The 14,698-nt window shown below is 54.6% G+C and overlaps 1 protein-coding gene across 1 annotated transcript in view; it reads left to right on the top strand.

Moving 5' to 3' along the window:
* LOC140193707 (serine/threonine-protein kinase D3-like) overlaps positions 1 to 14,698 on the top strand; it is a 47,490-nt gene that overhangs the window by 5,763 nt on the left and 27,029 nt on the right. The window contains 1 exon segment of the mRNA XM_072250873.1: positions 6,265 to 6,406. Within this exon segment, the coding sequence (XP_072106974.1) occupies positions 6,265 to 6,406 (142 nt within the window).

Below are 14,698 nucleotides of genomic sequence, written 5' to 3'. Positions count from 1 at the left end.
GACACCAGACAAGGTCATTTGATTCCAAACAATTAGTTTATTGATCATTACAGAATGTCTCTCTGGTGCTTCCCGCTCCTTCCCCTCTCCCTTCCCCTTTTCCCAACCGTGATTCCCTCTCCCTGTCCCCTTCCCACTCCCAGTCCACAATAGAGACCCACATCAGAATCAGATTTATCATCACTCACATATGTCATAGAACATATAGAACATAGAATAGTACAGCACAGTACAGGCCCTTCGGCCCACAATCTTGTGGCTCCACTACTGACTCAGGCAGTGTACTCACAAGGTCAAGAGGGTTGAGGGGATGCAGAGGTGTCGGGGAGATTTCTTGCTGCCGACCTCCAGTCGCCCGCCCTGGTTTCCGACCAAGTCTCGCCGTCAGAGCCAAGGAATCTCACCGACACCTCCACGTCCCCCCAAGAGGCGAAAGAAATCTGGCATGACCCAGTCGGCCCCTCGCCGATTTCTGTCGATGGGCCGTAGGAAAAAAAACACTCCGCCCGGATGCATCCTGGCTCGGAACGGCGACTCGTGACCGGGAGAAACGGCAGCGAGTTGTGGGCACGGCTCGGCGCGTCGCGGAAACCAGCCTCTCCCCCACCCCCGGTGGACTCTGTCAGCACTTCAAAGTCAATTTATTATCTAGGTTCCTACATGTCACCCTGCACAACCCCGATATTCGTTTCTTGCGGGCATACTCAGTAAATCCAACGCCCGTGAAAGACCGCGCCAGTAGGGCGGACGTCCAAAAGGCAAAAAAAAAACGCGTAAATATACGTAGAAAGAAATAATAAATAAGCAATAAACATCGAGCATATGCTGGCATTCATAGCAAGAGGATTCGAGTACAGGAGCAGAGAGGTACTACTGCAGTTGTACAAGGCCTTGGTGAGACACATCTGGAGTATTGTGTGCAGTTTTGGTCCCCTAATCTGAGGAAGGACATTCTTGCCATAGAGGGAGTACAAAGAAGGTTCACCAGATTGATTCCTGGGATGGCAGGACTTTCATATGATGAAAGACTGGATCGACTAGGCTTATACTCGTTGGAATTTAGAAGATTGAGGGATGATCTTATTGAAACGTATAAAATTCTAAAGCGATTGGTCAGGCTAGATGCAGGAAGATTGTTCCCGATGTTGGGGAAGTCCAGAACGAGGGGTCACAGTTTGAGGATAAAGAGGAAGCTTTTTAGGACCGAGATGAGGAAAAACTTCTTCACACAGAGAGTGGTGAATCTGTGGAATTCCCTGCCACAAGAAACAGTTGAGGTAATGATGCAGCTCTATAAAAGCAACACACATCAAAGTTGCTGGTGAACGCAGCAGGCCAGGCAGCATCTCTAGGAAGAGGTACAGTCGACGTTTCGGGCCGAGACCCTTTGTCAGGATTAACTGAAGGAAGAGCTAGTAAGAGATTTGAAAGTGGGAGGGGGAGGGGGAGATCTGAAATGATAGGAGAAGACAGGAGGGGGAGGGATGGAGCCAAGAGCTGGACAGGTGATTGGCAACAGGGATATGAGAGGATCATGGGACAGGAGGCCCAGGGAGAAGGAAAAGGGGGAGGAGGTGGAAACCCGAGGATGGGCAAGGGGTATATTCAGAGGGACAGAGGGAGAAAAAGGAGAGAGAGAAAAAAATGTGTGTATATTAATAAATAACAGATGGGATACGAGGGGGAGGTGGGGCATTAGCGGAAGTTAGAGAAGTCAATGTTCATGCCATCAGGTTGGAGGCTACCCAGACGGAATATAAGGTGTTGTTCTTCCAACCATTGACTTCTCTAACTTCCGCAAACGCCCCACCTCCCCCTCGTACCCCATCCGTTATTTATATACACACATTCTTTTTTTCTCCCTCTGTCCCTCTCACTATACCCTTTGCCCATCCTCTGGGTTCCCTCCTCCCCTTTTCCTTCTCCCTGGGCCTCCTGTCCCATGATCCTCTCATATCCCTTTTGCCAATCACCTGTCCAGCTCTTGGCTCCATCCCTCCCCCTCCTGTCTTCTCCTATCATTTCAGATCTCCCCCTCCCCCTCCCACTTTCAAATCTCTTACTAGCTCTTCCTTCAGTCAGTCCTGACGAAGGGTCTCGGCCGAAACGTCGACTGTACCTCTTCCCAGAGATGCTGCCTGGCCTGCTGCGTTCTCCAGCAACTTTGATGTGTGCTGTGGAGGTGGTGCCGCCTCATTAAAGCAGCCAGTGTAATCAAAGACCCCACCCACCCCGGACACTTCACCCCTCTCCCATCGGGCTGAAGCTACAACATACTGAGAGCTCGTCCCACTAGGGCCAAGGACGGTTTCTACCCCGCTGTTGTCGGATTCTTAATACAACATTTACTTCTGTCCTCACTAGTCTGCCTCGCTATAAACTTGTTCACCTGCGCTGCACTTTCTCCATAGCTGTGGCACTTTATTCTGCACTCGGTTGTGGTTTCAGCTTGTTCTGCCTCGATGAGCTGTGTGGTGATCTGATCTGTGTGAACAGTGGGCCTGTCACTGTATCTCCGCTACATGCGAGACTAATGAACCAATTTCAATTCCAATATCAATCAACAGCGCTCCCAGGCGTCAGACTGAGTGAGGGGGGAGGACGGAGGTCCGTCCCGGTGACGGGGAGAGTGGGGACCGGACCCCTGCCCTCCTACTGAACCAGAGGCCAATGTCCGACCATTGGTTGTACGGAGTGGGTGTGTTACCGCGGAGTGTCAGTTCTCCCGCTCCCCTGTTCCCGGACCGCTGTCCACGCGGCGCAGGCAGGCACGATCGATGGGTGACGGCCCTCCAGCCTCACAGGCCCACAGCCTGATGAACTGTGCACAGACTTTCCCTGCTCAAGGTCGGACTTGCTGAGACGCAATCTGACCCAGTCAATCGTCTCCTTTACATCAGGACTACAAACACGGGAGAGTCTGCAGATACTGGAAATCTCACGCCCCCCTCCCCGTCTCTGTAACCCCACCCACCCCAGCCCCAACACCCCCTCCCCGTCTCTGTAACCCCCTCCAGCCCCTACACCCCTCCCCGTCTCTGTAACCCCCTCCAGCCCCTACACCCCTCCCCATCTCTGTAACCCCCTCCGGTCCCTACACCCCCTCCCCGTCTCTGTAACCCCCTCCGGTCCCTACACCCCTCCCCGTCTCTGTAACCCCCTCCGCCCCTACACCCCTCCCCGTCTCTGTAACCCCCTCCGGCCCCTACACCCCTCCCCGTCTCTGTAACCCCCTCCGGCCCCTACACCCCCTCCCCGTCTCTGTAACCCCCTCCAGCCCCTACACCCCTCCCCGTCTCTGTAACCCCCTCCAGCCCCTACACCCCTCCCCGTCTCTGTAACCCCCCTCCAGCCCCTACACCCCTCCCTGTCTCTGTAACCCCCTCCGCCCCTACACCCCCTCCCTGTCTCTGTAACCCCCTCCGCTCCCTACACCCCCTCCCCGTCTCTGTAACCCCCTCAGGCCCCTACACCCCTCCCCATCTCTGTAACCCCCTCTGGCCGCTACACCGCTCCCTGTCTCTGTAACCCCCTCCGCTCCCTACACCCCTCCCGTCTCTGTAACCCCCTCTGGCCCCTACACCCCTCCCTGTTTCTGTACCCCCTCCGACCTCTACACAGCTCCCTGTCTCTGTAACCCCCTCTGGCCCCAACACCCCTCCCGTCTCTGTAACCCCCCACCAACCCCTACACCCCTCCCTGTCTCTGTAACCCCCTCCAGTCCTTACACCCCTCCCTGTCTCTGTAACCCCCTTAGGCCCCTACACCCCTCCCTGTCTCTGTAACCCCCCCATCCCCTACACCCCCCCGTCTCTGTAACCCCCTCCGGTCCCAACACCCCTCCCGTCTCTGTAACCCCCTCCGGTCCCAACACCCCTCCCTGTCTCTGTAAACCCCTCCGGTCCCTACACCCCTCCCCGTCTCTGTAACCCCCTCCGGTCCCAACACCCCTCCCGTCTCTGTAACCCCCTCCGGTCCCAACACCCCTCCCTGTCTCTGTAAACCCCTCCGGCCCCTACAGCCCCTCCCCGTCTCTGTAACCCCCTCCAGCCCCTACACCCCTCCCCGTCTCTGTAACCCCCTCCAGCCCCTACACCCCTCCCTGTCTCTGTAACCGCCTCCGGCCCCTACACCCCTCCCTGTCTCTGTAACCCCCTCCGGTCCCAACACCCCTCCCGTCTCTGTAACCCCCACCAACCCCTACACCCCTCCCCGTCTCTGTAACCCCCTCCGGTCCCAACACCCCTCCCGTCTCTGTAACCCCCACCAACCCCTACACCCCTCCCTGTCTCTGTAACCCCCTCCAGCCCCTACACCCTCCCCGTCTCTGTAACCCCCTCTGGCCCTACACCCCTCCCTGTCTCTGTAACCCCCACCAACCCCTACACCCCTCCCTGTCTCTGTAACCCCCTCCAGCCCTTACACCCCTCCCCGTCTCTGTAACCCCCTCTGGCCCCTACACCCCTCCCTGTCTCTGTAACCGCCTCCGGTCCCTACACCCCTCCCTGTCTCTGTAACCGCCTCCGGCCCCTACACCCCTCCCTGTCTCTGTAACCGCCTCCGGCCCCTACACCCCTCCCTGTCTCTGTGACCCCCTCCGGTCCCTACACCCCTCCCTGTCTCTGTAACCGCCTCCGGCCCCTACACCCCTCCCTGTCTCTGTAACCGCCTCCGGCCCCTACACCCCTCCCTGTCTCTGTAACCGCCTCCGGCCCCTACACCCCTCCCTGTCTCTGTAACCGCCTCCGGCCCCTACACCCCTCCCTGTCTCTGTAACCGCCTCCGGCCCCTACACCCCTCCCTGTCTCTGTAACCGCCTCCGGCCCCTACACCCCTCCCTGTCTCTGTAACCGCCTCCGGCCCCTACACCCCTCCCTGTCTCTGTAACCCCCTCCGGCCAATATGTTTTTTTTACTGTCAGCCATAAACTATAACACAATATTGAAAGCTTTTCATTTCCCGTGTACTGTGGAATACAATCAGTTTGACTGGCCCCGTCCCTGGTGACCCCCATGCTCTTGACATCCGCTGCTTTGACCACAAGAGCCGTCCGCTCTGCCGCTTGCTTTAACCAACATCAGTCAGGCCGGTTCTTACATAACTGGCACGATTGTCTGCAGTTCACACCCGCTGACACCCCCACCTGCTCGCAGGCAATTTACCAGACACCCCGTGATCTGACAGCTCGCCACGGGAAAGCAGTGGTCACAGTTCACAGAGCTTCAGACGCAGCTACCACCTCCCCGCAACTTCCTGCTGCCTTACCGGACTCTCAGCCCAGTGCAAGCGACTAATCGCTTCCTCCGTCCTCTCCCCTCGCCTCAACTCACATCCCGTCACCCCAACACCCTCCTCGTCGTCACCCCTTCCCCATTGACCCCCCCCCCCTCCAGCCCAGCCCTTCCGTTCTGAACACGAAGCATCCTCCCTGAGGGACGGATCTCACACATGGGACCTCACAGGGGAGACAGGCCTCACGCCGAAACTCGCACGCACACTCGGCCCTCTCTGGGGGGGGGGACGGTCCCCCACTTCGCCCCAGACAGTGACCCTCTCCTACAGCGAGCTGCGCCCTTTCGAAAGTTCAGAGGAAGTTTTTACAACCCTCGGGCTGGCTGCTTTAAGAAGCAGAGGGTGTAGAGGGGTTAGTCACCCCCTCCTGCCTGGTAAATCAGCCAGAGTTATTACAGTCTGACCGGTGACCCCCGACCCCGGCGAATTCTCGGCAGCAGTAATGATGGCATCTCTGTGTCCCCCACACCAGGAGTCACTGTCCACGGTACCCGGTCTCCGTGTCCCCCACACCAGGAGTCACTGTCCACGGTTCCCAGTCTCCGTGTCCCCCACACCGGGAGTCACTGTCCACGGTTCCCGGTCTCCGTGTCCCCCCACACTGAGTGTCCGGAGACGGGGAGGGACGTAGGGGCCGGAGGGGGTTACAGAGACGGGGAGGGGTGTAGGGGTCAGAGGGGGTTACAGACACAGGGAGAGGTTTGGTAGGGAGGGGGTTACAGAGACGGGGAGGGCTGTAGGGGTATGCGGACAGGAGAATCTGGGGCTGATCCTATCCCGTGGGGGGGGGGGGGAGCTCCAGCAGTGTGTGGGCTGTGGTGGTCGGCACAAACCGAACCAGGAGCCAGGGGGACAGAGGAGGGTTTGGGAGGATCAGCCCTGGGGTCAGGAGGGGGTTGTCTACTCTCTGGCAGGAGTGGGGGCTAAACACTCTCTGTCTCCTTCCCTCCCCACCCCCCACCCACCCCGCAGTTCCCGGACGCCACCTTCTACCAGCTCACCGCCGGGCAGCTCCTGCTCTTCCGCCATGAACTGGAGTCCGAGAACATCCTCCGGCGGCTGAGGTCCTCTGACGCCATCCAGCAGGGAGACCTGGTTGAGGTGGTCCTGGCAGGTGAGTGTCTGTCGGCTGCCCCCCACCACCCCCAGGGGTGGGGCTGGGGCCCGGGGCTTTGTTATCCCCCTCTCACGCTTGTACGAGACAGCGCTGGGGTTCGAGGGGGCTGAGACCTCAGGTGAATAGACAACAGACAATAGGTGCAGGAGTAGGCCATTCGGCCCTTCGAGCCAGCACCGCCATTCACTGTGATCCCGGCTGATCATCCACAATCCAGTTCCAGTTTCGATCACCAACAGCCTGTCCTCGCCCAACCACGTTGATAGCACAGCCTAGAAAGCTCGCCAGTGCCTCAGTGGGGCTGAAGAAATTCAGCAACTGCCCTTCAACCCTTACCAGTTTATTTTAACCGAAGCGCCTTTGAAAGTTTCTGATCCCGATACCTCACGGCTTGATACAGCTCTCTCCCATGACTGCAAGAAACTAGGGTGAAGAAGATAGAACGTCACAGGCCCTTCGGACCGTGATGTTGTGCCTGCTGTTTAACCTGTTCGGAGTTCAATCTAACCCTTCCCTCGTACATAACCCTCCCCAACACTTTATCTACGGAAGCAGCTGTAATGTGCTCCGCCAGCCCTCAGGTCACCCTTGGGCAAGGTTGGCTCCCCAGTCGGGGTCAGTGAAGACATGGGAGTAGGCGGTGGACGGTCGTACGAGCAGCCGGTGCAGATCACAAGTCCTGGTTGTGTGACCACCGACGCCAGGCTAGACAATCTCTGAAGGGTATTGATAATGGCTGGTGGGGGTGGGCGGGGGGAGGTCACCCATCTTGTAAAGGCACTGCCCAGAAGTCGACGATCGCAAAACCGCCTCTGCAGAAAATTTTGCCAAGGATAATCACGGTCATGGAAAGACCGTGATCGCCCACAGCTCATACAAACGGGCAATGTGCCTGTCTAATAGTCTCTTAAATGTCCCTAACGTATCTGCCTCTACCCCCCTGGTAGTGTGGTCCACACACCCACCACTCTCTGTGCGAAAAAAAATTCTACCACTGACATCCCACCCCCCCCCCCCATACTTTCCTCCTATCACCTTAAAACTATGCCCCTTCCTGTTAGCCATTTGCATCCCGGGTAAAAGCCTCTGGCTGTCCACGTGATCCGTGCGCACCTCTATCAAGTCACCGCTCACCCTCGTTCACTCCAAAGAGAAAATCCCCAGCTTGCGTGACATCTCCTGGTAAGGCGCGCTCTCTAATCCAGGCAGCGTCCTGGTGAATCTCCTCTGCACCCTCCCTAAAGCCTCCGCGTCCTTCCTGTAATGAGGCGACCAGAACTGGGGCGGTGGGAAGAAAAAATCAACTTGCCTTTGCTGGGGATTCGAACACACATCCCCGTGCTCACTGGAACTCCGGCAGCTAATCCAGTAGCTGACACACCCTGCCGCAGGGCCCACCAGAGTCAAAGACCCCCACCCGCCCCGGATATTCCGCCCTCTCCCCTCTCCCATCGGGTAGAGGATACAGAAGTCTGAAAACACGTCCCACCAGGCTCAGGGGCAGCTTCTACCCAGCCGTTATCAGGATAAGACTCTTGGCAGTGTGGAGGATCAGAGGGATCTTGGGGTCCGTGTCTATTGGACACTCAAAGCTGCTGCGCAGGTTGACAGTGCTGTTAAGAAGGCATACGGTGTGATGGCCTTCATCAACCATGGGACTGAGTTCAAGAACCAAGAGGTAATGTTACAGCTATATAAGACCTTGGTCAGACCCCGCTTAGAGTACTGTGCTCAGTTCTGATCGCCTCACTACAGGAAAGATGTGGAAATCATAGAAAGGGTGCAGAGGAGATTTACAAGGATGCTGCCAGGATTGAGGAGCATGCCTCATGAGAATAGGTTGAGTGAACTCGGCCTTTTCTCCTTGGAGTGACGGAGGATGAGAGGTGACCTGGTAGAGGTGTATAAGATGATGAGAGGCATTGATCGTGTGGATAGTCAGAGGCTTTTTCCCAGGGCTGGAATGGCTGACATGAGGGGACATCGTTTTAAGGTGCTTGGAAATAGGTACAAGGGGGATGTCAGAGGTAAGTTTTTCCACATAGAGAGTGGTGGGTGTGTGGAATGAACTGCCAGCAAAGGTGGTAGAGACAGATACAACAGGGTCTTTTAAGAGACTCTTAGATAGGTACATGGAGCTTAGAAAAATAGAGAGCTATGCGGTAGGGAAATTCTAAGCAGCTTCTAGAGCAGGTTACATGGTCGGCACAACGTTGTGGGCTGAAGGGCCTGTAATGTGCTGTAGATTTCCATGTTTTTGTTGAATGCTTCTCTGGTATGAAAAGATGACATGATCTACAACATTGTGCAAAAGTCTTAGGCACATGTACATAGCTAGGGTACCTAAGACTTTTTGCAGAGTCCTGTAGCAATTTTACGGATTTCACTGTATTGCTGTCGCAAGAAAAAACAAATTTCATGACGCACATGAGTGATGATAAACCTGATTCTGATATGGGTCTCTATTGTGGACTGAGAGTGGGAAGGGGGTAGGGAGAGGGGAATCATGGTTTGGAAAAGGGGAAGGGAGAGGGGAGGGAGCGGGAAGCACCAGAGAGACATCCTGTGATGAGGATGATCAATAAACCAATTGTTTGGAATCAAATGCCCTTGCCTGGTGTCTCAGGGTTGGGGTGTGTCTGTACCCACACCACAACCAACCCCCCCCAACTCCACTGCCACCTGTCCCACGCCCCTCCCACGGCGCCCCACCCTCGCCATTCCCAACATCCATTGCTCCCGCCAGATTGACAAACTCGCTGCCCGCTCCACGTTGAGAAATAGTGCTTAGGCACTCCAGCTATATCATACATACGCCAAAGACTTTTCCACTGTCCTGGCGATTGATTGCATTTGTGCATTTTTGTCTATCTGCACAGCACGTTCTCTGTAGCTGTAGCACCCTATTCTTCATTCTGTCACAGTTTGACCTTGTCCGACCTCAACACATAATTGTTCTGTACGGTCAGTGTGCAAGGCAACTTCTCGTAAGATATTACAATTGCTGGAGGAACTCAGCAGGTCGGGCAGCACCTATAGAGGGGAATAAACAGCCGACATTTCGGGCCGAGACCCCTCGTCAGGCCTTCTTCGGCGGGAGGTCAGTGAGACCCTCGCTCACTGCTCCCCCTCTGTGATCTTCTGCCAGCATTTTGAGAGGTTACGCCACTGGCGTTTCGGGCAGCGATGAACGTCCTCCACCTCTGGCGATGTCCGTGGCTTCCTTCATCGTGTCAGTCGCTTCCTCTCGGTTTTCACGACTGTCAGTCACGCAAGTCCTGGGCGGAGACTCAGGAATACCGTCGCACTCAGGTGCAGAAGGATTCTTCAGTGCTTTGTTTTACCAGCTGGGGTTGTCGGCCGGTGGACCACTCTTAGTCTGACCTCTGCCCTTTGACCTGTCTGGCATGGGTGACCCTACCAAGACCCAAAGCACAAAGCCCTGACTCCAGCCAACACGGCTCTCCGGGTCACAGAGACACGCGAGCCTCCAAACCCGACGACAAGGCTGTGGTCCTCCTGGTGGCGGCACTTTGTGTGAGTTGCTCTGGATTTCCAGCATCTGCAGAATCTTCTTGTGTTTACAAGTTCTTCCACCGTTCTTCAGTACAGGTGACAGCAACAGGACCAACCTACTGATTTATTGATCGATGTGTAACCCTGCGTTACATTCTGAACCGCCAACCCGGAAAGCCCGTAGCCGTGGCCAAAGCTGGAGGCCGACCGCAGCCTCGGGCCCAGACCACCAGCCCGTTTGCTCCCCACGGCGTCTGGCTGGCAGCTGAAATCCGACCTTGGCAAGCAATTGAAGTCCCCTGACTTCATCGCATCGTCACCCCTGAGGCCTGACATGGTCACTCTGTCAGAAACCACGAAGCAGGTTGGTCATGCTAGAACTGACAGTTCCTTGGGAAGACTGGATTGAGGAGGCGTTTGAATGTAAGGCAGCCAGATACCAGGAGCTGGTAGAGGTGTGCCAGAGAAAGAGGTGGAGGGCATAACTTGAGCCTATAGAGGTGGGGTGTACAGGTCTTGCTGGCTGCTCTCTCTGCAGAACCTACTCTCTCCTTAGCATTATGGGGGCTGTGAAGGAAGGAGCCATCGGGGCCGTCACAGAGGTTGCTGAGCGAGCCTCCAGGTGGCTACGGATCAAGAGGTGTGACCCGTGCCCCAATGCTACTGGGACACAAGCCAGGGCCTGATCAACCCTGGCTGGGGTTAACCCACCAACCGGTACGTCTTTGGACTGTGGGTGGAAACCGGAGCACCCAGAGGAAACCCACGCAGCCACACGGGGAGAGCGTGCAAACTCCTCCCAGACGGTGCCAGGAATTTAACTCCGAACTCCCCGGAACGTCCTGAGCTGTAATCACGTCGCACTAACCGCGGGCCCCGTCCCTTTCTACTTCTCCCTCACTCTCTCTCAACTTGTACCAGTTACGTTCTATTAGAGTTGTTGTTTAACTTTGCACACGAGTTTAACTTAATGTTGGCCATGTCTTATCTGTGTCTATGGGTCTGTGTGTGTCTGTAACCGTGTCTTGTCTGTGTCTATGGGTCTGTGTGTCTCTGTACGGTATCTGTGAGACTGCTACAGAAAGCTGATTTACATGACACTTACTCCCTGGCTGTGTCCGTGGTAAAAAGTGGAACTTGAATGTACAGCATTGGTTGCTCTTGGGCTCTCTCTTGTCCCGCCCTCTGGGGAATGAGTCCAGCTCCGTTTATTTCAAGGCCTTCCTTTTTACCATAACAGCGCTGTGTTTGTGTGTGTGTGTCCATGGGACTGTCTGAATCAGTAGATGTTTGTGATTCTGCGTCTTGTCAGAAAGGCAGATGACTATCGGAATGGTGTCAAGTTCAGAAAAGGGGAAGTACAATGAGATCTAGGTGCCCTTGTACATCAGTCACTGAAAGTAAGCATGCAGGTACAGCAGGCAGTGAAGAAAGCTAATGGCATGTTGGCCTTCATAACAAGGGGAGTTGAGTATAAGAGCAAAGAGGTCCTTCTGCTGTTGTACAGGGCCCTGGTGAGACCACACCTGGAGTATTGTGTGCAGTTTTGGTCTCCAAATTTGAGGAAGGACATTCTTGCTATTGAGAGAGTGCAGCGTAGGTTCACAAGGTTAATTCCTGGGATGGCGGGACTGTCATATGTTGAAAGATTGGAGCGACTGGGCTTGTATACACTGGAATTTAGAAGGGTGAGAGGGGATCTGATTGAAACATACAAGATTATTAAGGGATTGGACACGCTAGAGGCAAGAAAGATGTTCCCGACGTTGGGGGAAGTCCAGAACCAGAGGCCACAGTTTACGAATAAGGGGTAGACAATTTAGAACAGAGTTGAGGAAATACTTTTTCACACAGAGAGTTGTGGTTCTGTGGAATGCTCTGCCGCAAAAGGCAGTGGAGGCCAATTCTCTGAATGATAGAGGGTTAGATAGAGCTCTTAAAGATAGCGGAGTGAAAGGATATGGGGAGAAGGTAGGAAAAGGGTACTGATTGTGGATGATCAGCCATGATCACAGTGAATGGTGGTGCTGGCTCGAAGGGCCGAATGGCCTACTCCTGCACCTATTGTCTATTGTCTTTGTCTGTCTGTGACTGTGGGTCTGTGTGTGTTAGTGTGTCCCTATATCTCTATGTCTCTGGGTCTGTGTGTGGTGTGTTTGTGTGTGTGTGACTGACTGTGTCTCTGGGTCTGTGTGTGTGTGTGACTGTGTCTCTGGGTCTGTGTGTGGTGTGTGTGTGTGTGTGTATGTGTGTGTTTGACTGTATCTCTGGGTCTGTGTGTGGTGTGTTTGTGTGTGTGTGTCTGACTGTGTCTCTGGGTCTGTGTGTGGTGTGTGTGTTTGACTGTATCTCTGGGTCTGTGTGTGGTGTGTTTGTGTGTGTATCTGACTGTGTCTCTGGGTCTGTGTGTGTGTGTATTTGACTGTATCTCTGGGTCTGTGTGTGGTGTGTTTGTGTGTGTGTATGACTGTGTCTCTGGGTCTGTGTGTGTGTGTGTGTGTATTTTTGCGTCTTTTTGGTGTTTGTGTGTCCGATCGTGTCTGTGTTTGTGTATCTCTGTGTCTGTGTGTGTTAGTCTCTGTGTCACTGTGTATCTGTGTGTGTGTGTGTCTGTCTGTCTGTCTGTGTCTCTGGGTCTGTGAGTGTGTGTGTGTGTGTGTGTGTGAGAGGTTGTGTCTCTCTGTGTCTCTGGGTGTGTGTGTGTGAGGTTGTGTCTCTCTGTGTCTCTGGGTGTGTGTGTGTGTGTGTGTGTGTGTGTGTGTGTGTGAGGTTGTGTCTCTCTGTGTCTCTGGGTCTGTGTGTGTGTGTGTGTGTGTGTGTGTGTGTCTGTGTCTGTGTCTCTGGGTCTGTGAGTGTGTGTGTGTGAGGTTGTGTCTCTCTGTGTCTCTGGGTGTGTGTGTGTGTGTCTCTGGGTGTGTGTGTGTGTGTGTGTGTGTGAGGTTGTGTCTCTCTGAGTGTCTGTGTGTGTGTGTGTTTGTGTTTGTGTCTCTCTGTGTATCTGGGTGTGCGTGGATCATTCCATCTCCCCTCCTCTGCCTCATTCAGTCTGGCTCTGGGTTCGGGCTGCAACCCATTTTGCCGCTGGCGACACATGGGCTCATCTCCACCCCACCCCACCCCACCACGCTGCCTGCTCTTGTGACATGGGTGTACTGTCGAGCACTTTCCCAGCCCAAAGTCACTTCCCCACAAACCCACAGGTCAGCAGCAGGAACACACTGCTCTGCCTGTCAGTGAAGTTGCAGCTGACCTAACTGTAAGTTCAGCTCAACGTCCTCAGGCTCCTGGCGACTTCCACAACGGCCGCAAGATGGAACAGAGACTCTGCGTTCACCAGGGAATCGGTGCCCTCGGGGAGGACTGTCTTAAGGGAGTAACCTCTTGTTTGTAAACAGTGGCCCTCCATTCTGGGTTCTCCCACAGAACAAGAATCAGGTGGCTCCTCCTCTACATTGGTGAGACCCAACGCAGATTTGGGGGGACTTATTGGTCAAGCTCCCAATCACTGGGGAGGATCTCCTGATGGCCACCCACCAGGATAAATACACCGCGCAGGAACGAGCCGTTTAGCCCAATAGGTGCGCGCCCGTTTAAGCCCCCTGATTTACCTGCCCCACATTTCCCGGGGTGGCGGGTGGCAGGATGGAGATGCGTCTCTACCAGGGGAGGTGTGAGGTGCTCCTTCCCTCCGCTAGCCTGCAGGTCACCCTCGGGCGAGGTGTAGCACCTGCTTAGCCCCCCCAATCAGGGTGAAGCCGTGGGGGCAGGCGGTGGATGGTCGTACAAGCAGCCTGTGCAGGTCACAAGTCCTGGTTGTGCGACCACTGACGCCAGGCTAGACACTCTCCGAAGAGTATTGATAATGGCTGGAGGCGGTCCCCCGTCTTGTGAAGACACTGCCCAGAAGGCAGCGATGGCAAACCACTTCTGTAGAAATATTTGGCAAGAACAATCATAATCATGTGATCAGGATCGCCCACGTCATACGACACGGCACATGATGATGATGTCATATGACGCGGCGCATAATGATGACGATGATATTTCCCCTAATGCTCTCCTATCCACCTCCCTTTGAAATGCTTCACAAATGTACCCACCCGGTCCTCTTCCTCTGACAGATTATTCCACGTACCAATCACCCTCCGGGTGAGAAAATCCTATCTCTCAAGTTCCCTTCCAATCTTCCTCCTCTCACCTTAAACTTGTGCCCCCGAGTTCTCAATTTCCACCTGCCGGGAAAGAGACTGCATGCATGCACCCCGTCTATGTCCTTTGTGATTTTATACACTTCTGTAAGATCTCCCATGCTTCAGGGTATAAACTCACCCTCCCTCCCCCTGCCCTCCACCCTCCCTTTCTCTTCCCACCTCCCCCCCCCCAGATGTTACACAGAAGTTGTAAAAGACCTAATTTGGAGTATTGCGTACAATTCTGGTCACCTAACTAAAGGTGTTGTGTTCTTTCTACGTACCGTGGGTTTCTAATAACAAAACATATTCTGGAAGAATAGAACTAGAAGTTCTATTTACAACAGCAACAACCACACGTGTGTCTTACAGCACACATGCTTCTTGATGTTTCTATTATTCCTGCGCATGCTCCAAACTATCCAATCACGTTCTGACACGTGACACATGATGTCACCACATCTTCCTTCCCTTAAAAAGAAAAACAATTAGCAACATTAACCACAACAAGCGCATAATTTAACATGTCCCTGTCAGTCTCTCTGGGGGTTTACGAACACGAGTCGACCTTCTAAGTGGTTCA

The sequence above is a fragment of the Mobula birostris genome, unplaced genomic scaffold, assembly GCF_030028105.1.
Source record: "Mobula birostris isolate sMobBir1 unplaced genomic scaffold, sMobBir1.hap1 scaffold_735, whole genome shotgun sequence".
Lineage (NCBI taxonomy): Eukaryota > Metazoa > Chordata > Chondrichthyes > Myliobatiformes > Myliobatidae > Mobula > Mobula birostris.
Note: the sequence above shows the minus strand (reverse complement) of the source record. Positions and strands in the feature narration are given on the sequence as shown.